This window comes from Dama dama, chromosome 18 (assembly GCF_033118175.1).
Source record: "Dama dama isolate Ldn47 chromosome 18, ASM3311817v1, whole genome shotgun sequence".
Taxonomy (NCBI): domain Eukaryota; kingdom Metazoa; phylum Chordata; class Mammalia; order Artiodactyla; family Cervidae; genus Dama; species Dama dama.
Window position 1 is genome coordinate 13,686,913 of NC_083698.1, and position 23,019 is coordinate 13,709,931.

At 39.8% G+C, this 23,019-nt stretch overlaps 1 protein-coding gene and 1 pseudogene across 7 annotated transcripts in view; one reads left to right on the plus strand and one right to left on the minus strand.

The window, feature by feature from the left end:
* Window positions 1-22,638, plus strand: part of SDHAF3 (succinate dehydrogenase complex assembly factor 3) — an 88,035-nt gene extending 65,397 nt beyond the window's left edge. For 3 of the 7 annotated variants that reach the window (XR_009696627.1, XR_009696629.1, XR_009696628.1), the window contains 2 exons: window positions 19,195-19,390; window positions 20,604-20,743. Coding sequence is in view for 3 of the 7 variants with exons in the window: in XM_061164936.1 (XP_061020919.1) it covers window positions 20,604-20,807 (204 nt within the window). In the remaining 4 variants the exon portion in view is untranslated. Of the gene's footprint in view, window positions 1-1,355; window positions 1,553-19,194; window positions 19,391-20,603 lie in introns of those variants that run through there. The other 4 variants (XM_061164936.1, XM_061164938.1, XM_061164937.1 and 1 more) reach the window with 3 other exon arrangements.
* On the minus strand, window positions 1,765-2,957 carry LOC133072749 (non-histone chromosomal protein HMG-17-like; annotated as a pseudogene).
* Window positions 22,639-23,019: the final 381 nt, after the last annotated feature.

A 23,019-nucleotide genomic window follows, 5' to 3' on the forward strand; every position in this document is an offset into this window, starting at 1 on the left:
ATCTCTTTTTGAAAAAAACATTTTCTTTTAGCTTTATATTTTCAGTTAATGTTTTGCGGGTTTTTTTATTTTGGCCATGTTGCTTGGCATGAGGGATCTCAGTTTCCCAAGCAGAGATTGAACCTGTGCCCGTTGCAGTGGAAGCATGGAGTTCTAATCACTGGCCCATCAGGGAATTCCCTTGAGTTAAGTTTACAGAAGCGTTGCAAAAATAGTACAGCTTCCCTACCTGTTAACATCTTACGTAGTTATAGTACAGTTACCAGAACTAAGAAATTAATATTCGTGCAATATTAGTTACTAAGGGTATTGTATTTCCCCAGTGTTTACACTGATACTCCTTTTCTGTTCCAGGACCTGATGTAGTATTCCACATTGCATTTGGTTGTCATGCTGCCTTCGTTTCTTCTAATCTGATAGTTCTGTAGTTCTTTCTTATCTCTTGGGACATTAAAACTTTTGAAGACTCCTGGTCTGTTATTTTGTAGAGTGTCTATTATGACTAGGTTGAGGTTGTACATTATTGTGAAGAATATTACAGAGACAATATACCCGTCTCAGTGTGTACCCATCTGAGGGTACATATTAGTATCACCTGGTGTTTTTTATTTTTCTTTGTTGAGGTAGCATTGGTTTATAACTTTGTTTTACATATACTTTATAATTTTACTCCTGTTTACAGTACAGTGTGCTCACCACCGAAAATTTAATGTCCACTGGCACCATACAGTCAATCTTCTTCACCCGTTTCACTCTGCCCTGCCCACCCTTTCCCCTCTGGCAACTACTACTCTGTTCTCTGTGCCTATGTGTTTATTTCTGTGTTTTTGTTCGGCTTGTTTTGTTCATTTATTTTGTTTTTTATATTCCACACAAGTGAATCATATGGTGTTCATCTTTCTCTGTCTGACTTATTTCACTTAGAATAATACCATCAAGGTCTATTTCTTTTGTCACAAGGCAAGATTTCATCTCTTTTGTGACTGTTTATAGACACACACAAACAGATACACACACCCCATTTCTTCTTTAGCTATTCATCTGATAATGAGCATTTGTTTTTTTCCATCTTTTGGCTGTTGTATAATATGCTGCCATTAATATAGGGATGCACATATCTTTTTGAATTAGTGTTTTCGTATTCTTTGGATAAATTCCCAGAAGAGGAATAGCTGGATCATTTGTCATTATTCAGTTGCCGAGTCCTGCCTGACTCTTTGCAACCCCACGGACTGCAGCATGCCAGGCTTTCCTGTCCTCCACTGTCTTCCAGAGTTTGCTCAAATTCACGTCCATTAAGTCAGTGATGCTATCTAACCATTGCATCCTGTGCTGCTCCCTTCTGTTGCCTTTAGTCATTCCCAGCATCGGGGTCTTTTCCAGTGAGTGGACTCTTCATGTCAGATGGCCAAAGTATTGGAGTTTCAGTTTCAGCAGCAGTCCTTCCAGTGAGTATTCAGGGTTGATTTCCTTTAGGATTGACTGGTTTGATCTCTTTGCAGTCCAAGGGACTCTCAAGAGTCTTCTCCAGCACCACTGTTCAAAAGCATCAGTTCTTTGGCATTCAGCCTTCTTTATGGTCCAGCTCTCACTTCTGTACATGACTGCTGGAAAAACCATAGCTTTATGGACCTTTGTCAGCAAAGTGATGTCTATGCTTTTTAATACTCTAAGTTTGTCGTAGCTTTTCTTCCAAGGAGCAAGCTTCTTTTAATTTCATGGCTGTAGTCACCATCTGCGGTGATTTCGGAGCCCCAGAAAATAAAATCTGTCACTGCTTCCACTTTTTCCCCTTCTATTTGCCATGAAGTGATGGGACCAGATGCCATGATCTTAGTTTTTTGAATATTGAGGGTTGTTTTTTTTTTCCAAACTGTATCCAGCTTTATTAAAGATACTTTTCATAAACAATCATGGTATTTCAGGCAGGACATGGGCAGACAATCATTAACAGTATACAACTTTCAAACTCCCTTTTTCAATGGACTACTAAAATCAGAAAGCCACTATAAAACCCAATGAAATCTTCATGTGATGCTCTGAACAGGGAAGGTTTAGAGTGAGGGTTGACATTTCACATTTAGCATGTTGTCTAACAACTTTTCACAAGCCGACCCTGACTTTCAGGAAATGGAAATGGCAGAAGTACCACTCTGAGGAGCCACAGTCTAAAAAAGGAACCACTACTGTTTTGAAGGACGCCATCTCAATGGTGACACTAGGAAGTCCGGATTGCCTGACATACTGGTCATCAATTTTGGGGGGGTGCGGGGTTCAGGTTCCAACAGGTCTCTGGGTTTAGAGGAGTCAAGTCTATGCTGAGGTGGAGAGGGAGAGAGGACATAAAAACTAAATTTTAGTTTCTCCACACCACAAGGCGTTTGTGCCAAGGTGGCTAATGTGTGTCAACATCAAGGAATCCCTCCTTCCTGGGAATCAACAGGAAGTCTCTCAAAACTAGACGGGAAAGGTATTTTTCCCCCACGTCAGTTCAGTTCGGAGACATTCTGTTAGTGATGTGCCCTTCCCCAAAAAAACAACAATGAAGTGTTCTGTGTGCTAACAACATAGCTTAAAAAAAAAAAAAATAAAACAAAATTCTGCATTTTTATAAAACTTGATAAAAAATAGTATTTCAAACTGTACAGTCACCAGAAGTAAACAGTCATCAAAAATGCACACACTTCGCTTGGCATCTTCAGCACCTTCAGCTTTCTGCGCCTGGTCTGTTTTGGCATCTCCATTTTCTGCAGGGTCATTCCCATCCTTGCCAGCATCAGCTTTCCCCTTTTTTCCCTTTGGGTACCTTCTCTCCCTTCTTTGCAGGGGCCTTTTAGGGTTGGGCTCTGGCTTTGGAGGAGCAGGTTTAGCAGATAACCTTGCAGATCTTCTCTGTGGTTCGTCCTTCACCTTGGCTTTATCTCCTTTAGCATCCCTTCAGCCTTTCTCCTGGGCATGCTGACTGCGGCGGCGGGACGTAGGTGCTGGACACGGGGATGCGGTGGCGTGCGGGCTAAGTCGGTCCAGGGGTCGCTCTTGCCTCTTCTTCACACTGCTTGAATATTGGGTTTTAAGCCAGCTTTTTCACTCTCCTCTTCAGCTGGATTATATGGTAGTTCTTTTTTTTTTTTTTGAGGACTCTCCATATTGTTTTCCAAAGTGATTGTACCAATTTAAATACCTGCCAATAGTGTAGTGTTTTCTCCAGATCCTTGCCAATGCTTGTTTTTGGCAATAGCCATTCTGATGTGTAAGAGGTAATGTATCATTGTGGGTTTGATACGCCTATCCCCGATAGTTAGTGATGTTGAACATATTTTCATATGTCTGTTGGCCATCTATATGTCTTCTTTCGAAAAATGTCTATTCAGTTCCTCTGCCTAATTTTTAGTTTGATGTCCCATTCTGTCATTTTTACTTTTGTTGCTTCTTGCCTGAGGAGACATACCCAGAAACATATTACTAAGACTGGTGTCAGAGGGTACTGCCTATAGTTTCTGTTTAGGAGTTTTATGGTGTCAGGTCTTACATTCATTTTGAGTTAGTTTTGTGTATGGTATAAGATGAGGGTCTAGTTTCATTCTTTTGCATGTGAGTACCCAGTTTTGCCAACACCATCTGTTGAAGAGACTGTCCTATTTCTGTTGTATGGTTTTGACTCCTTTGTCATAAGTGAGTTGGCCACATATAAGTGTGTTTAGTTCTGGGCTCTCATTTCTGCTCCACTGATCTGTGTATCTGTGGTGTTTTTTTCCCCCTCAGTTTCCTTTTTTTTTTTCCTGTAGTTTTTGCCTCTGCTCTGGATTTGTGTTTTATAGTTACAATGAGGTTTGTATAGAATGTCTCATAGGTTAAAATAGTCCTTCCTCTGATGATGGCATCTTGTCTTCATTTGCCTCTATGGGTTCTGGCCTTTTCCTCTCCTCTGCCACCCTTGTTTTTGTTGTCTCAGATTATCCTTTTTTATGTTGTGAGTTTATTACTAAGTTGAAGTAGCTATAATTACTGTTACTGCATTTTTTCCCTCTTTAACATTTATGTTTCAATGTTTTTACTTTGTGAAAAAGACCTATTTTGAGGCTTGAAACTTCTGATCCAATTCTGAGAATATAAAGAAATACTATATTTAAAAAAAACAGGAAAGTAACTTGTAATATAGTATTATTAACTAAAGTATAGGTTTTGTTCACATTTCACAAAATTTTATGCTTGTGTCCCTTATTTGTTTTCATACTGTATTCAAAATTCTACACTATAGTTAGTTGCATTGAGCAATTCAGTTGCATGCAACAAGTTCTGATAAATTCTCTTTTCACTTTCATTCTGTTACAGATATTTTCTAATTTTATTTGTTATGGCTGCTTAGATACACCCATCATTTAAAAATGGACATTTAATTTCCAAATATGGGATTTTTAAAGTATCTTTATTTTCATTTAAATACATTCTTCTTGGCAATCGCCTGCTGTGTCTTTTCAGTCTTTTAACTTTATTGAGGCTTCCAGGGGCTAAGGCAAAGATCTCTCTTGATAAATGTCACATTGCACTTGAAAATATGTGAGTTACTTTTGAATACCTTTTGATATTGATTTCTAACATAATTCAGTGATAAGAGAACAGACTCAATATGATTCCAATACCATTAGACCATGAAACTTTTGCACCTTGTGTTACATCCCTGGATATGTTCCGGTGTCTCCTGATTTATAGTCTCTTGAATAGAATTTATATCATGCTGCTGTGTGAAAATTGTATAATCTTAGTTGTGTTGCATTGGTTCATAGTGCTTCTCAGGTTTGCTGTGTCCTATTTCTCTGTATGTTCATTCTGTCAGTTTTTGAAAGTTTGATACTGAAACTCCAGCTAAATATCTTGATTTTCTACTTAAAAATAATTATAATATATTGTAGAACTGTATATAACTTTGCTCTGTATTTTGCAAGTCTCCTATAAATGTGTTATCATACTTTCATAATTTAAAAGAGAAAAAAGTAAAAACACCTGATACAGAGTTGATATTTTTGATTTCTGCCTACTCATCACTTTATTCAGAGTCTTCTGTCCTTTTGTCTTTTGTTTCTGGTAGAAGAGCTCCTTTCTACATTTCTTGTAAGGCAGGTCTGATGTTGAACTCCTTCAGCTTTTGTTTCATGGGAAAGTATTTGTCCTTCATACCTGCATAACCTTCCTGGCTAGAGAGTCTTTGGCTGACAGTGCTTATCTTTGAGAATTTTGAGCTTTTCATTTCACTATCGCCTGGGCTGAAGCATCTGCTCATTTCCTAGTGGTGGTGCCTTTGTCGGTTACCATATGTTTTTTTCCTGGCTGCCTCTAAATTTCGTCATTGACTTTTGACAGTTTTAATATCTCCAGTGTGTCTTGGAGAAGTCTTTTTGCACTGAGGTGATTATGTGTTCTCATAGGTTCATGGACTTGTATATCCAATTCATTTTGGGGATTGGGAAGTTTTCAGCTATTATTTCTTTAGATAAACTATGATTCCTTCTCCTTCCCTCCTCCTTCTGGGATGCTTGTTATGCTAATGTTGCCTTTCCTAAAAGAGTCAGATAGTTCTTAAAGAATTTCTTCTTTTTAAAAAATATTTTACTTATTTATTATTGAAGATTATTTGGTTTACAGTTAGTTTCTGCTGTATAGCTTTGTGAATCAGCTATACATACATATGTCCACGGTTTCTTAGATTATTTCCTCTTATTAGGTCATTACAGAGTATCAAGTACAGTTCCCTGTGCTATATGTTATAGTCAGGTCCTTATATATACACCACTGTGTATAAAATAATTACTAATATCAGTCCCAATCTCCCAGTTTATCCCTGCCCTCCCACTTTCTCTCTCGGTAAATCATGTTTGGTTTTTACATCTGTGACTTTGTTGCTGTGTGTGAATAAGTTCATTTATACTTTTTTTTTAGATGCCACATATAAGCAATATCATGATATTTGTCTTTCTCTGGCAGTCGCTAGGTCCATCCATGTTGCTGGACAGTATTTCTTTTTTTTCTCTTTTCCTTTTTTGATGACCTGTTCCTCTGCTGGTGCATTTGAAGTAGCAAACGTCTGTCTTCTTGAGGTAGTTTTTGGTTTGGGTTTGGTGTTTTTTTTTTTTTTTTTTAATTTGATTCTAAGGATTCAGCAGATTAGAAATTAGAGTCCTTTCTTTTGTTTGCCAGTGGGTGGTACTATAACACAAGCCTTTTGTTTTCCTTAACCTCAGCTGCCTCTGGTTATGTTTGAGACTTGGCACTTTGCACCTGTCATAGGTGTTGCCCATTGACCTTATTGGTGTGTTGCTGCTGTGGATTGCTGGCGTTGCCACCTGGGACACTGGGGTGGTGACTGCTTCTGCTGTGTCCAGGAGCGCTCAAGCCACAGGCCCTGCCGCAGGCGGGGAGGAGCGGGGGCAAGGTTGCCCTTGCTGTGTCTGGGATTGTCGTCTTTGCAGGCGCCTCTGCTCTGGGCGAGGGGTCAGAGCTGTGGGTGCCTCCGTACCTGAAGGAATGGAGTCACAGGCCCCTCTGCCGCTGCGTTCCAACTGTCTGTGACGGTGAGAGCCACTGCGGCCAGGAGGCTGGGGTCACCTGGCCACCTCCTCTGCTGCTGCCGGCTTCCCTAGGGCTGTGGCTCAGCTGCTGCCACCAATAGCTGGAACGGCAGGCGCTGCCTTCGTATTCCTCTGGGCTGTTTCCCCTGTGTTCCAGTCTGCCCACCTTAGGTGTACACGCGTGTGAAACTCTGGCATCACGGTGTGTTGGGCAGAGGTGCCTTTGTTGAGTGCAGGTATTTAGTGGTTGCAGATTAAAGGGGAGAGACAAAGGGAGCATCTCAGGGCATCACGGTGCTTTCAGGATCACTTACTACTGGTGGTGCTAATCTTGATCATTTGCTTAGTCTTCTAGGTTTCTGCACTGTTAAGTTGATTTTTCTTTATTGACTCTAAGACTGGGGTCATTTGTCTTTGTCTTTTCAGAGTCAGTTTCTCTACTTGAATTTCCAGAGTGATATTTCACATATTCTATAAGTTGTCTTAAAAGCAGAGGCTTATTCAGTGCAGACTGATTTTCATGTAGGTGGTTAAGTACATCCATCAGGAGGTGGTGGTTTAGTCACTAAGTTGTGTCCTACTCTTGTGACCCCCAAGCTCCTCTGTCCATGGAGTTTTCCAGGCAGGAATACTGGCGTGGATTGCCATTTCCTTCTCTCTGGGATATTCCCAACCCATGGATTGAACCTGGGTCTCTTGCATTGCAGGCAGATTCTTTACTGACTGAGCCACCAGGGAAGGTACTTCTATCAGGAGGCCATAATATCTGGTTATTTCTCTTGTTGTGTTATTCCTTTAGTTTTTTAGGTCTCAAATCTGGTTTAAAAAAAAAATCAATACAGTTTAATTCATAAAAAAATCTTTGCCAGCATTTTGCTGATATTTTTTTTGATGTGATTTTATTACACTGGTAGCTTATTTTTAAATCTTTTAAGCCCATATTATAAAAGATTCTGTCTAGTTTGTTCTCAGTAATTCAGTGGTATCAGTTGATTTCAGACTATAGACAAGTTTAATACATAGGTAAAGAATAAAAGTACAGTGAAGTCATAACTAGTCTCTCAAAGTATTCCTAATTTATTATCGCTAGTAAGACTAGGTACCCTGGTACTCTAGGTCCTCTGCTTTTTCAAAAACTCTAGTGAGAAGCAGAACTAGCAAGCCACACTTAATTTGCCTTTTTGATAACGATTTGTTATCATAGCATTAAGGGTAGTTTTTCTTGTTACGAAACTTTCCTGAGGTGTTTCTGTAGTTTACTGCTGTATTAGTTTCCCGGGACTACTGTAACAAATTAGCACAACTTGGTGACTTAACAACAGCATTTTATTCTCTCATACAGTTCTGGAGGCTGTGTGTCCTAATCAAGATGTTGGAGGTTCTAAGGGTTCTCGGGGAGAATCCGCTTTGCTACTCTTAGCTTCTGGAGGGTGGAGGCATTCCTTGACTTGTGGCGACACCATTCCATACCGTCTCCATGTTCACAACACTTTCTCCTCTGGTGTATCTAATTTCTCTCAGCCTCTCTCCTTGAAGAACATGTATGGTGATATTTAGAGCCCACCAGGATAATCTCCTTAGTGCAGAGATCCTTAATTTAAATACATCTGCAGACTGTGTACTGTATAAAGTAACACTCACTGGTTTCAGGACTTGTTATCTTTGGAGGACACCGTTCAGCCCTCTACGTCTTCTCTCACTATACTCAAAGACTCTTTGTTTGATGGCTTTCCTTATGTCGTTTTTAGTCTTTGTCTTAAAGTCAGTCTTATCTGATATAAGTATAGCTACCCTAGCTCTGTTTTGGTTTCCACTTGCATGGAATATCTTTTTCCATATGTCTTTGTGTGTCCTTAAAGCTGAATTGAGTTTCTTGTAGGCAGCATATAGTTAAGTCCATTTTTTAATCCATTCAGCCCTCGGTATCTTTGATTGAGTAATTCAGTTCATTTACATTTAAAATAACTATTGATAGATATGGACTTACTATTGACATTTTGTTAATTGTTTTCTGTTTTGTGGTCACTTTCTTTTCATCCTCTCTTCGTTTGTAATTTGATTTTCTGTAGTGGTATTGTTAGATTTCCTTTGTCTTTTGTAAATCTCATAGATTTTTGCTTTGTGTTTACTATGAAGCTTATATGAAACATTAATTTCAGTTTATTTTAAGCTGATAACATCAAATGCACACTAGAACTCCACACTTTTCACTCCTCTACTCCATGTTTTCTATTTTTAATTTCACAGTTTGCACCATTTTACCATCTGTAACCATTAATAATTTTTACATACTTTTGTGTTTCAACTTCATACTAGATTTATAACTGATTTATCTGCCATCATTATAACATTAGAGTATTCTGAATTTGGTGGCACTGATGGTAAAGAATCCAGCTGCCAATGCAGGAGACACAAGACATGCAGTTTCAATCCCCAGTCCCCTTGGGGTTGGGAAGAGCCCCAAGAGAAGGAAATGGCAACACGCTCCAGGAAAATTCCACGGACAGAGGAACCTGGCGGGCTGCAGTCCATGGGGCTGCAAGGAGTCGGATGCAACTGAGCACTCTATACTGCTACTACACTACTTGCCTTGACCAGTGACATTTGTGTTTCTGTGTTTTCCTGTTATTAATTAGCATCCTTTTGTTTCAGCCGGATAGGTCTTTTATCAGCTCTTGTGAGGCTGATCTAATACTCATGAACCTTTCAGCTTTAATGTCTCTGGAAAACTTTTTCTCTCTCCTTCAATTCTGAGCTGGGTAGAATATTATGAGTTGACTTTTTTTTTTTTCTTCCTTTTAGCACTTTGCAGGCAAGAGGAAAGTAACACAGCGTAGTCAAAGTTATTGCTGAAAAATCTGCTTAAAGTCTTACGTTTGGTGTTCCCTTGTACATAGCCAGTTTTTCTTTTGTCGCTCTTAAGATTCTGCCCTTTAATTTTTGATAATGCTGACTTTAAAAAATACATAATGTGACAGTTATGAGTTAAGTTTTACTGGCAATATGAGGACTATAGCCCAGGAGACAGCATTTCTCCTCTTTGGAGAAACTGCTCCAAAGAGGTAGGGGGAAGGTCAGTATGTATGTGATCTTGATGAAGAGGGAATTCTTATAATCAAGCATATATTTTTTGCAGAAGAGGTTTTTCCTAGTCACGAGGAGCAAACATCATCATGAAGGAATTTATGGATATGAGGAGATGCAAGAATTGGGCTCCTGAAAATATCTAATTATGTGAAGACCTGTTCTGCCAGCTTTTCCAGAGCACATTTCTGCCCTCCACCTTGAACTCTCTTCAGGGGTGTTGAAGGTTAGCAGCTGCAGTGGCCTTTTTTAGTCTTTGTAGAGGTAGATGGCAAGTGCCCATGGTAGGTGCAGTTTGTAGTTGACAATAAGTTAATTATAGTGTGTCTTTGTCTCTTTGGATTCATCTTATGGAACTTTCTGGGATTCCTGGCTCTGGACATTTGTTTTCTTTTCCATGTTAGGTAAGTTTTTAGGCATTATTTCTTTAAATATACTTTCTCCCCCTTTTCTGTCTTTTCTCCTTCAAGTATCCCTGGTAATGCAACTATTGATTCAGTTGATGTGCCATAAGTCCCTTAAGCTATCTTCACTATTTTTTATTTTGTTCCTCTGATTGGATGAATTTCACTGTCCTCTTGAAGAGTTAGTTCACTCATCTTTTCTTCCCCCTGTATCGTCTAATCTGTTTCTGAACCTCTCTGTGGAGCTTTTCATTTGTTACTGTATTCTTCAGCTCTGTGATTTCTGTTTAGTATTTTCTTGTATTTTTTTCTTTGTTGAAATTCACTTTATTCATGCATCATTCTCCTGACCTTGAATAAGTATCTTTATTGTCATCATTTTGAGCTCTTTATAAGGTAAATCACTTATCTCAATTTTATTAATAAGGCTTTTCCCCTGGGGTTTTATCTTGTTTTTTATTTGGAACCTGTTTCTTCATTTTCTTGGACTCTATGTTGGTTTCTGTGCATTAGATAAAACAATTAACTTCCTCCACTCCTGAACGAGTGGCCTTGTGTGGGAGATGAAGCTTATTGTTCAACTTTCCCTGTCTTTTGTCTTTGAAACCTTTGTGATTGTCTAAGGAGCCCTCTGTGTCTTAATGGCTCTGGGTACTTGGGGTGTGCCAACGCATGTCAGTGTCCCAAAGTGGGATCTCAGTCAGTACCTCGATGCAGACTGATTAGAACTTGGGCCATCAGGCAGGGGTTTATGTATGCAGATATATCTCTTTCAGGGGGAGAGTGGGAGGTGGGCATTTCTGTCTACTCTGTCTGCACGGAAGCCCTGGATGGTGGTTACCGACCGTTCCCTCTTTTACTAATGCCCTTCTGAAACAGTGAAAACAAGCCTAAGTGGCCACCAGAACCAGGTTGTCAAGAGATGTGTCGTCTTGGCAGCAGCCACAAAAGCTGGGACACCAGGCCTGTGCACAGAGCTTTCATGGAGTTACTGATAACCTGGGAGCGTGGGATAAGCTGGGAGTGTGCCAAGGTGGTGCCCACCTATTTGCACATCCTCAGGGCTGGGTTGGGGTTTATGGGGAGGATGTCTCAGTGTTTCAGTGTGGATTTTTTATTTATCCAGTGTGTAAGAGTCATGCAGCTAGTTTCTGGATTTTTTTCAAAGGTAATTGTTCCATATGTAACTGTGGATTTGGTGTGTTTGTGGGAAGAGAGGCATTCAGGAGCCTTCTTTGTTACCTATCATCTTTAAGTGGGACCCCTTCTTCACACTTCTTTGTGAAATGCATTTCTAGCTTTCTCAAGAAACACAGAGTTGCACTGAAATACATACATTACCATGTGTAAGACAGGTAGTGGGAAGTTGCTGTGTATCACAGGGGCTCAGCCCGGTGCTCTGTGACAACCTAGAGGGGTGGGGCTGGGGGTGGGGGTTCGGAAGTGGGGGAAGGAGGTTCAAGAGGGAGGGGACATACTTATGGCAGTGCAGAGCCACAGGAGACGTGGGTTCGATCCCTGGGTCTGGAAGCTCCCCTGGAGGAGGGACGGCAACCTACTCCAGAATCCCATGGACAGAGGAGCCTGGTGGGCTACAGTCCCATAGGGTCGCAAAGAGTCGGACACGACCAAAGTGACTTAGCATGCACACGTGGCTGCTTCATGTTGTAATGCAGAAACCAACACAAGAATGTTAAACAATTATCCTCCAGTTAAAATTTAAAAAATTTTAGACAAGCATTAGTTTGTTATCTTATTATAAATTATACCCCAGTGAAAATATTCTGGTATTTTACATTTTTAAATTACCAAGTGTAAAATTAGGAAAAATTCCAAAACATATAGGAAGAATTAAATTATATAATATACATGTGTGTATCCACCACCCAGTTTTAATACTGACATTTTACATTATTTGCTTTAGGTTAGCCTTTTAAAAAGCAAACTGAATGCTAAAAGTACAGCTAAAACTTTATCCCAGTCTTTGCCTCTACAGAATAAGGAAGGAGGAAATCAGTGTCCTGACGTTGGTATCTGTTTCCATACTTGTTTTCATTTATTTTGAGCGTATGTATGTATCTACAAAGAATATATATTTTCTATACATGTGGTCATTCAGTTTATAAATTTCTTTATGATTTTTATTTCATGGATCCTTTGCAGCTCTCTGACTATTATATGCCTGGGTGTGTCTTCATTTGGATCTGTCTTGTTTGGAGCTTGCTAAGCTCGATGGGCATGAGTGTGAGTAAACTTCGGGAGTTGGTGATGGACAGGGAGGCCTGGCGTGCTGCAATTTATGGGGTTGCAAAGAGTCAGACACAACTGAGCAAGTGAACTGAACTGAAGCTTTATGAACGTATACACTTATTTTTCAGAGATTCATTTTCCAAAAAAATTTTTTCCTCATTTTCTTGCGGGATTCCACTTAAGCATATGGTTTTTTTGATAATAAGATAATTGATGTTAAGTTCATTTTTTAATAGCTTTTCAGACTGGACAACTTCTACTGTTACACTTTCAAATTCATTAGATCTTGTCTCAATGCTAGTATGCTATTAACGTTCAGTGATAATGTATAACATTCAGTGTATAAATACCCACAGGAGACTTGTCTGTGGGTGTCTGGGAGTCTTTGGCAAAGGCCTGGGTCGGTGGTGGCCTGCTGCAGGGTTGGGGGCAAGGACTGTAGCAGTACATGCATGGGATCCTTAGAGGGAGGTCACCATTGTCTTCATTACCTCCACCATGGTTTGGCCCCAGTCAGTAGCAGGGAGGGAACACAGCTCCACCCATCAACAGAAAATTGGATTAAAGATTTACTGAGCATGGCTCCCAGCTCATCAGAACAAGACCCAGTTTCCCCCTCAGTCAGTCTCTCCCATCAGGAAGCTTTCTTAAGCCTCTTACCCTTCTCCATAAGACTGAAAGCCACAGTCACAGAAAACTAACCAATCTAATCACATGGACCACAGCCTTATCTAACTCAATGAAACTATGAGCCGTGCCATGTAGGGCCACCCAAGACGGATGGGTCATGGTGTGGAGTTCTGACAGAATGTGGTCCACTGGAGACGGGAATGGCAAACCACTTCAGTATTCCTGCCTTGAGAACCCCATGAACTGTATGAAAAGGCAAAAAGATAGGACACTGAAAGATGAACTCCCCAGGTTGGTGAGTGAGTGAAGTCGCTCAGTTGTGTCTGACTCTTTTGCAACCCCATGGACTGTAGCCAACCAGGCTCCTCTGTCCATGGGATTCTCCAGGCAAGAATACTGGAGTGGGGTTACCATTTCCTTCTCCAGGGGATCTTCCCGACCCAGCGATCGAACCCAGGTCTCCTGCATTGGAGGCAAATGCTTTAACCTCTGAGCCACCAGGGAAGACCCTCCCCAGGTCGGTAGGTGCCCAATATGTTACTGGAGATCAGTGGAGAAATAACTCCAGGAGGAATGAAGAGACGGAGCCAGAGCAAAAACAACACCCAATTGTGGACGTGACTGGTGATAGAAGCAAGGTTCGATGCTGTAAAGAGCAATATTTCATAGGAACCTGGAATGTCAGGTCCATGAATCAAGGGAAATTGGAAGTGGTCAAACAGGAGATGGCAAGAGTGAAGGTCGACATTTTAGGAATCAGTGAACTAAAATGGACTGGAATGGGTGAATTTAACTCAGATGACCATTATATCTACTACTGTGGGCAAGAATCCCTTAGAAGAAATGGAGTAGCCATCATGGTCAACAAAAGAGTCCGAAATGCAGTACTTGGATGCAGTCTCAGAAACAGAGTGATCTCTGTTCGTTTCCAAGGCAAACCATTCAATATCACAGTAATCCAACTCTGTGCCCCAACCAGTAATGCTGAAGAAGCTGAAGTTGAACGGTTCTATGAACACCTACAAGACCTTTTGGAACTAACGCCCCAAAAAGATGTCCTTTTCATTATAGGGGACTGGAATGCATAAGTAGGAAGTCAAGAAACAGCTGGAGTAACAGGCAAATTTGGCCTTGGAATACAGAATGAAGCAGGGCAAAGGCTAACAGAGTTCTGCCAAGAGGACGCACTGGTCATAGCAAACACCCTCTTCCAACAACACAAGAGAAGACTCTACACATGGATATCACCAGATGGTCAACAATAAAATCAGATGGATTATATTCTTTGCAGCCAAAGATGGAGAAGCTTTATACAGTCAGCAAAAACAAGACCAGGAGCTGACTGTGGCTCAGATCATGAACTCCTTATTGCCAAATTCAGACTTAAGTTGAAGAAAGTAGGGAAAACCACTAGACCATTCAGGTATCACCTAAATCAAATCCCTAATGAATGTGGAATTATACAGTGGAAGTGAGAAATAGATTTAAGGGACTAGACCAGATCTGGTAGACAGATGCCTGATGAGCTGTGGACAGAGGCTTGTGACACTGCACAGGAGGCAGGGAGCAAAACCACCCCCAAGAGAAAGAAATGCAGTAACGCAAAACGGCCGTCTGCGGAGGCCTGACAGACGGCTGTGAAAAGAGGGGAGGGAGGAAGGAAGAGCAGAGGAGAAAAGGAAAGGTATTCCCATTTGAGTGCAGAGTTCCAAAGAACAGCCAGGAGAGATAAGAAAGCCTTCCTCAGTGATCAGTGCAGCGAAATAGAGGAAAACAATAGAATGGGGAAGACTAGAGATCTCCTCAAGAAAATTAGAGACACCAAGGGAACATTTCATGCAAAGATGGGCTCAATAAAGGACAGAAATGGTCTGGCCCTAACAGAAACAGAAGATATTAATAAGAGGTGGCAAGAATACACAGAACTGTACAAAAAAATCTTCATGACCCAGATAATCATGATGGTGTGCTCACTCACTTAGAGCCAGACATCCTGGAGTGTGAAGTCAAGTGGGCCTTAGGAAGCATCACTATGAACAAAGCTAGTGGAGGTGATGGAATTCCAGTTGACCTATTTCAAATCCTAAAAGATGTTGCTGTGAAGGTACTGCACTCAATATGCCAGCAAATTTGGAAAACTCAGCAGTGGCCACAGGACTGGAAAAGGTTTTCATTCCAATCCCAAAGAAGTGCAGTGAAGTTGCTCAGTCATGTCCGACTCTCTGCAACCCCATGGACGGTAGCCTACCAGGTTCCGCGGTCCATGGGATTTTCCAGGCAAGAATACTGGAGTGGGCTGCCATTTCCTTCTCCAGGGGATCTTCCCAACCCAGGGATTGAACGTGGGTCTCCTACATTGCAGACAGACGCTTTACTGTCTGAGTCACTAGGGAAGCCCAAAGAAAGGCAGTGCTAAAGAATGCTCAAACTACCGCACAATCGCATTCATCACACACGCTAGCAAAGTAATGCTCAAAATTCTCCAAGCCAGGCTTCAACAACACGTGAACCATGAACTTCCAGATGTTCAAGCTGGTTTTAGAAAAGGCAGAGGGACCAAAGATCAAATTGCCAACATCCACTGGATCATATCATCGAAAAAGCAAGAGAGTTCCAGAAAAACATCTATTTCTGCTTTATTGACTATACCAAAGCCTTTGACTGTGTGGATCACAATAAACTGTGGAAAATTCTGAAAGAGATGGGAATACTAGACCACCTGACCTGCCTCTTGAGAAATCTGTACGCAGGTTAGGAAGCAACAGTTAGAACTGGACATGGAACAATAGACTGGGTTCAAATAGGAAAAGGAGTATTTCAAGGCTGTATATTGTCACCACGCTTATTTAACTTATATGCAGAGTACATCATGAGAAACGCTGGGCTGGAGGAAGCACAAGCTGGAATCAAGATTGCTGGGAGAAATATCAATAACTTCAGATATGCAGGTGACACCACCCTTATGGCAGAAAGTGGAGAAGAACTAAAGAGCCTCTTGATGAAAGTGAAAGAGGAGAGTAAAAAAGTTGGCTTAAAGCTTAACATTCAGAAAACTAAGGTCATGGCATCCGGTCCCATCACTTCATGGCAAGTAGATGGGGAAACAGTGGCTGACTTTATTTTTTGGGGCTCCGAAATCACTGCAGATGGTGACTGTAGCTATGAAATTAAAAGACGCTTACTCCTTAAAAGGAAAGTTATGACCAACCTAGGCAGCATATTAAAAAGCAGAGACATTACTTTGCCAACAAAGGTCCGTCTAGTCAAGGCTGTGGTGTTTCCAGCAGTCATGTATGGAAATGGAAATTCTTCAGAATTGATGCTTTTGAACTGTGGTGTTGGAGAAGACTCTTGAGAATCCCTTGGACTGCAAGGAGATCCAACCAGTCCATCCTAAAGGAAACCAGTCCTGAATGTTCATTGGAAGGACTGATGCTGAAGCTGAAATTCCGATACTTTGGCCGCCTGATGCGAAGAGCCTACTCATTTGAAAAGACCCTGATGCTGGGAAAGATTGAAGGCAAGAGGAGAAGGGAACGACAGAGGATGAGATGGTTGGATGGCATCACTGACTCAATGGACATGAATTTGAGTAATATCCGGGAGTTGGTGATGGACAGGGAGGCCTGGCGTGTTGCAGTCCATGGGGTCTCAAAGCATCAGACAGAACTGAGCGACTGAAGTGAACTGAACATTCAGTGAAGATTTTTAAGTTTCACACACTGCATTTAAAAGTTTTAGAGTTTTCATTTGGTTCTTATCATTTCTTACTTTCTGCTGAGATTTCTCATCTGTGCATTTATTATGACCACATTTTCTTTTATGTATTTAAACATATTCATAATAGCTACTTTAGAATCCTTTGCTGCTAATTTTAATGTCTGAATCATTTCAGGCATGGTCTTTTTCTCTTGATTGTTGGTCACATTTTCTGTTTCTTCATGTTTCTTATGATTTTGGATGTTTTTCTGGACATTGTTGATCATATGTATATTGTAGAGACATTCTTCCACTATATTCTTTCAAAGTGTGTTGAGTTTTGTTTCATCCAGCAGTTAACTTGGTGGAACTCGGTTTCCAAATTCTGTGTTCACTCCTTGACAGGAACCAGTTGAAGAATTACATTAGTTCTTTTTTGCCTTAGCTGAGCTTTGTCCTGAACATGCATCGTTAAGGGGTTAACTAGAGATTTTGGCTGTTTATTTGTAGAATTTGGGGTTCTTCTTTTGCAGTTCTTTTTCTGAGATTTCCCTTTCTTATTTTTCAACTCCTGCTGTTCTCCCACACTGCTGTGAGTCCTCAGTCACCTTGCAGTACCAACTGGCATCTTCCCTCAGGAAAAAAGTCATATAAATGGCAGTCTGACCCAGTGTTCTCTGCCGTTCTCCATTCTGTCAAATCCTTTCTACTTTCTGACTGGTTGCTCTCCAGCGTTTTTGGATTGCTGTTTGATTATGTTTCGTCTGGACTTCGTGTTACCTGTAGGAGGGTTGGTCTGATAGAAGGCACTCCTCACTGTTAATGGAAGAAGAACTCCTTGCATAACTTTTCTTTCTAGTGTGGTAAAAATACATTTAAAATTTGCCTTTTAGCCTTTTAAGTGTACATTCAGGGGCCTTAATTGTATTTACAGTCTTGTTCATCAGTTCCCATTGTCTTTACCCCGAACTTTTTCTTATCCAAATAGAGACTCTGTGTCCCAAAAGCAGTACCTCCCCACTCCCTCTCCCCCACCCTCTGGTAACCTCTCATGTACTTTCTGTCTCAATAAAATTCCCCATTCTACATATTTCACTTGAGTGAAATCCTGCAACATTTGTTCTTTTGTGGTCTGGCTTATTTCAGTTTTAGCATGGTGTTTTCAAGTTTCACCCATGTTGTAGAATGTATCAGAACTCTTTTTAAGCCTGAATACTGTCCCATTGTATGGATATGTTTTATGTATCCGTTTGTCTGTTGATATCCACCTGGGTTGTTGCCACAAACTTGCTGTTGTAAATAATGGATGCTGTAATGAATATGGATGTAAAAGTGTCTGTTCGAGTTCCTGCTTTCATTTATTTAGGGTATATACCTATAAGTAGAGCTGGATTGTATGGTAATTCTTCAACTTCTTGAAGAACTGCCAAACTGTTTTCCACAGTGGCTGTACTATTTTATATTCCTACTAGTAATTACAAGTTTGCAATTTCTTCAGATTCTCACCGGCATGTATTTTCCTTTTATTTATTTATTATTATAGTCATCCTAGTGGGTATGAAGTGGTGTCTCACTGTGATTTTGATTTTTGTGTCTCTAATGACTATGTTGAGTGTCTTTTCATGTTCTTGTTGATGGTTTATATGTGTCTGGAGAAATGTCTATTCAAGTTTTCTGCCCATTTTTTGAGTGGTCTTTTTATTGTTGACTTGTAGGAATTCTTTATATATTCTGGTTATTAAATGCTTATCAGACATGGTTTGCAAATATTTTTTCCCGTTCTGTAGTTTTTCCACTTTGAGTGTCTTCTGACGCACAAAAGTTTTTAATTTTGATGAATCCAATTTATCTAGCTTTTCTTTCTTCATTTATGCTTTTGGTATCATATTTTAGACTCCACTGCCAGATCCAAGGTCATGAAAATTTACCCATTTTTTGTAGGAGTTTTATGGTTTTAGCTCGTTTGTTTTTCATCCATCTTACAGCATTAATTTCTGTATATTGTAGGAGGTAGGGATGCAGCTTTACTCCTTTGTATGTGGAAATCCAGTTTTCCCAGCAGTATCTGTTGAAGAGATATTCTTTCCCCCCATTGATGGACTTGATACCTTTGTCAGAAGTCAGTTTGCCATATGTGTAAGGGTTTATTTCTGAACTCTCAGTTCTATTCCATTGGTCTGTATATCTACCCTAAAGCCAGTATCATACTATTTTGATTATTTAGTGTAACTTTGTAGTAAGTTTTAAAATTGAGAACTGAATACTCCAACTTTGTTCTTTTTCAAGATTGTCTTGGCTATTTAAGGCTTCACATTTTCATATAAATTTGAGTTTTGGTTTTTCCATTTCTACAAATGAATAACTTTTTAAAAAACTTGCTCTTTGGATTCTGATTACTTTAGAGATTTAATAGGTCAATACAGACATTTAATTCACATAATGGATTATAAAGAAGTGTCTAAACACTTGTCCTTTCTTCTATTGAAGTACAGTTGAATTGTTTCTAGTGTTTTGCTTTTATAAACAATGCCATAATGAACATTCTTTGTTTGATACTTGTCCAGGTGTTGGAAAGTGTCATTAGGAGAGTAGTTCTCAAGCTGGGCAGTTTTGTCTGCAAGAGAACATTTGGCAGTGCTTGGAGACATTTTTGACTATGAAGACTGAGGAGGAGCGCTACAGGCACCTAGCAGGTGGAGAGACCAGAGGTGCTGCTAAATGCTGCAGCGGTGGAGCAGATTCCACCCACCCAGCTACAAAGTATGATCCAAATGACACAATTTGTAAATAGTACCGAGGTTAAGAAACTCTGCTCTGGGGCATATACTTAGAAGTGGGATTTATAAAGCCCTAGAATGCTTCCCTGGTGGCTCAGATGGTAAAGAATCTGCCTGCAAAGTTTAAGACCCAGGATTGATCCCTGGGTTGGGAAGATCCCCTGGAGGAGGGAATGGCAACCCACTCCAGTATTCTTGCCTGGAGAATTCCATGGACAGAGGAGCCTGGTGGGCTATGGTCCATGGGGTCACAAAGAGTTGGACATGACTGAATGACTAACACTTTCACTTTCAGGATGTGTACAGTCTTTTATTAATGAATTTCTATAAAACATGAAGAAGATATTATTTCCAATTCAAGTAAAGGTTTTATTTGAAATACCTGGAATTAAAATGAAGGCTTCTTTGGTGATGCTGGTAATCCAGCAGCTATAAGCAATTTAATTGTCTTAAACCAGATAAAATAGCAGCATTATCCAGAGTTCACTGATTTGTTGACTTACCCAGAGGGGGCATGTAACTTTTTACCTTTGTGAACTGTTACTTCCTGCCTGATTCTAATATTGATTTTAGAGTGAGAATCTGCTGTTAATCTGTGCTGAACAATGGTAGTTGTAATGTCAAGTTGACTGAATGAGAGAAAAATTACAGTGTAAAAAATGTAGAATTTTTTTTTCTGAGAAAGATGTTTGTTAAATATTGAATGCTTAAAGTTTGAAAAGTTTCTAAATGTGATTTAAATTGGTTTTTAAATTGAAGACAGAGGAATGAACCTTAAGAATTTCAAGACTCACTTTTAAGCCTATAAAGACCCATAGTTCCCCATTTGAAAATGTGATCAGATTTATTCCTGGGAACTGTGTGTGTTTTTGTGTATGTGCCATTTTGCATATGATTTTTGGGTAGTTTATGCATGTTCCTGAAGCCTACTCATGGACCACTCCTACTCCCTTTGAACATTCTAGATTTTCAGATTCAGGACTTTGGTAAAATTCTTAAAATGCTAATAATAAGATACAGGGTATTTGAAATTATCACTGAGTAGTGAAGACACAGCAATATATTGTTCATGTCTGATTTTCCAAATGCATAAGACTCAGTGGTAGAATTAAGTCCTTCAATGTTAAGTGAATGAATACAGCTCTTGTTTTAATATCTATAACCTTCATTTTTTTTTTTTTTTTTCTTTTTACTAGGCATATGCAGCAGTGCTGTGGCAACAAGCTAATGAAAACAGACAAAATTCAACTGAAAAAGCATGTTTTGGAATCTCCCTACCAGAAGAAAAACTTAATGACTTTCGTGATGAACAGATTGGACAATTGCAGGAACTGATGCAAGAAGCCACTAAACCCAACAGGCAATTTAATATTACTGAGTCTAGGAAACCAAAGTTTTAGTCTACACAATAACGTTTAAAAAAGCATTTCAAGTTCAGAGCCCTTTAACTATCATTGGTTTTTAAAATTTGTTTCTTAAGCTTTTAGATTTGACAATGCCTGGTGTTAATGAAATATTCTTTTGGGGGATATTTTGAATGTTGTCTGTAATATACAGATCAGGATCATGAGTGGATGAAACTACATTTACTGAAGTAGTAACAGTTGCTGGATAGGATTTGTCTTTTGGACTACATAAGAAAGAATGGTTCTAAACTGGAGAAGCTTGTGAAATTGTCCCCAAAATTTTATATGTAAATTTGTTTTAATGCTATTCATTTTCAAGCATTAGTCTCATGGCTCTAGCTATATCAGATAAGTATTTCATGATCATGATAGATACAGAATTCCAAGGTCATTACTTAATTTCTATTTGCATGGAATACTTTTTTGTATCCTCTCACTTTCGTTCAGTATCCCTAGATCTAAAGTGGGTCTCTTGTAAACAGCATTTATAGGGATCTTGTTTTTGTATCCATTCAGCCAGTCTGTTTTTCGGTTGGAGCATTTAATCCATTTAGATTTAAGGTAATTATCAATATGTATGTTCTTATTGCCATTTTGTTAATTATTTTGAATTTGTTTTTGTAGGTCTTTTTTTTTGGTTTATGGTTACTATGAATTTTTAATATAGCAGTCTATATTTTAAGTTGCTGGTCTCAAATGCATTTCCAATGTCCTGCATTTGTACTCTCTTCTCTTCTCACAGTCACTGGTTTTGATGTTTATGTGCAGACGATTGCCTACTTTTACTGTATGTTTGCCTTTATGGGTGAGCTTTCCCATTTGTAATTTTCTTATTTCTAGTTGTAGCCTTTTCTTTTCTGTCTATAGAAAAGTTCTTTAGCATTTGTTGTAAAACTGGTTTCGTGGTGCTGAATTCTCTTAGCTTTTGATTGTCTATAAAACTTCTGATTTCTCTGTCAAATCTGAATGAGAGCTTTGCTGGGTAGAGTATTATTAGTTGTAGGTTTTTCCCTTTCATTACTTTAAATAAATATATCATGCCACCCCCTTCTGGCCTGCAGAGTTTCAGCTGAAAAATCAACTGGTAACTTTATGGGGATTCCCTTATATGTTAATTGTTGCTTTTCTCTTGTTGCTTTTAATATTCTTGCTCTGTAGTTAATTTTTAATCAGATATTAATATGTATCTTGGTGTGTTCCTCCTTGTGTTTATCCTCTCGGGTGGGGCCAGGTCTCGGTGTCGCAATGGCGACCTCCAGGAGAGCTCACACCAGCAGGTATCTCCTGGGGCCGCCCCCGCCTGAGCCACAGAGAGCCTCAGGAGCGGCAGGTCGGTCTGGCCCAGGCAACCGTGGAGTCGCGGCTCTGCCCCGGGTCCCAGTGCGCGTGGAACCTCGTGTGCGCCCTCCCAGAGTGGAGTCTCTGTTTCCTGCAGTCCTGTGGGGCTCCTCCCCGAGTGACAGACCCCGGAGGCTGGGGAGCCTGCCGTGGGGCCCGGAACCCTCACTCCTGTGGGAGAGCATCTGTGATGTAATTATTTTCCAGATACGGGTTGCCCGCCAGCAGGTATGGGATTTGATTATGTTGTGAAAGTGCCCTTCCTCATCTCACCGTGACTTCTTTTTTTGTCTGTGGGTACAGAAAGTCTTTGGGGGTGGATTCAAATCTAATTTGTCAATGGTTCTTCAGCAGTCAGTTGTGAGTTTGGTGTTTTCATGCAAGGTGGTGGTGACCTAAAGTCCTACAAGGTTATTATTTAAATTCATTGCTATCCTGAACACTTCATCATTTCTGCTTTTAATAATACATAAGATTACTCATTTAAGTGTTCCTTCTTCCTGAGTCATTGTTTATTTACAATGAAAGGTTAAAAAGTAGCTTTAGAATTCAGTATTATACATATTATCATTTGTTTAATAGATTATACAATGTAACAGATGACCCCTTAAATAATTTGTAGTTACCTGGAGAATCTCATGGCCTAGTTCATGGGGAGATAAAAACACTTTCATTATTTTTTTTTCTTACACTTAAGTTGATTTATAAACTGAAAAAAATCAAATGAAAATCCCATTCGCATTCTAAAATGCTTATGAATTTTAAAAATATATTACACACTAAAATGACTTGGATATTTAATTATGTATGTTTACTCTGAGATTTAAGTGATTATTTTCAGATGCAGTTGTTTATATCAGCTTTTTAA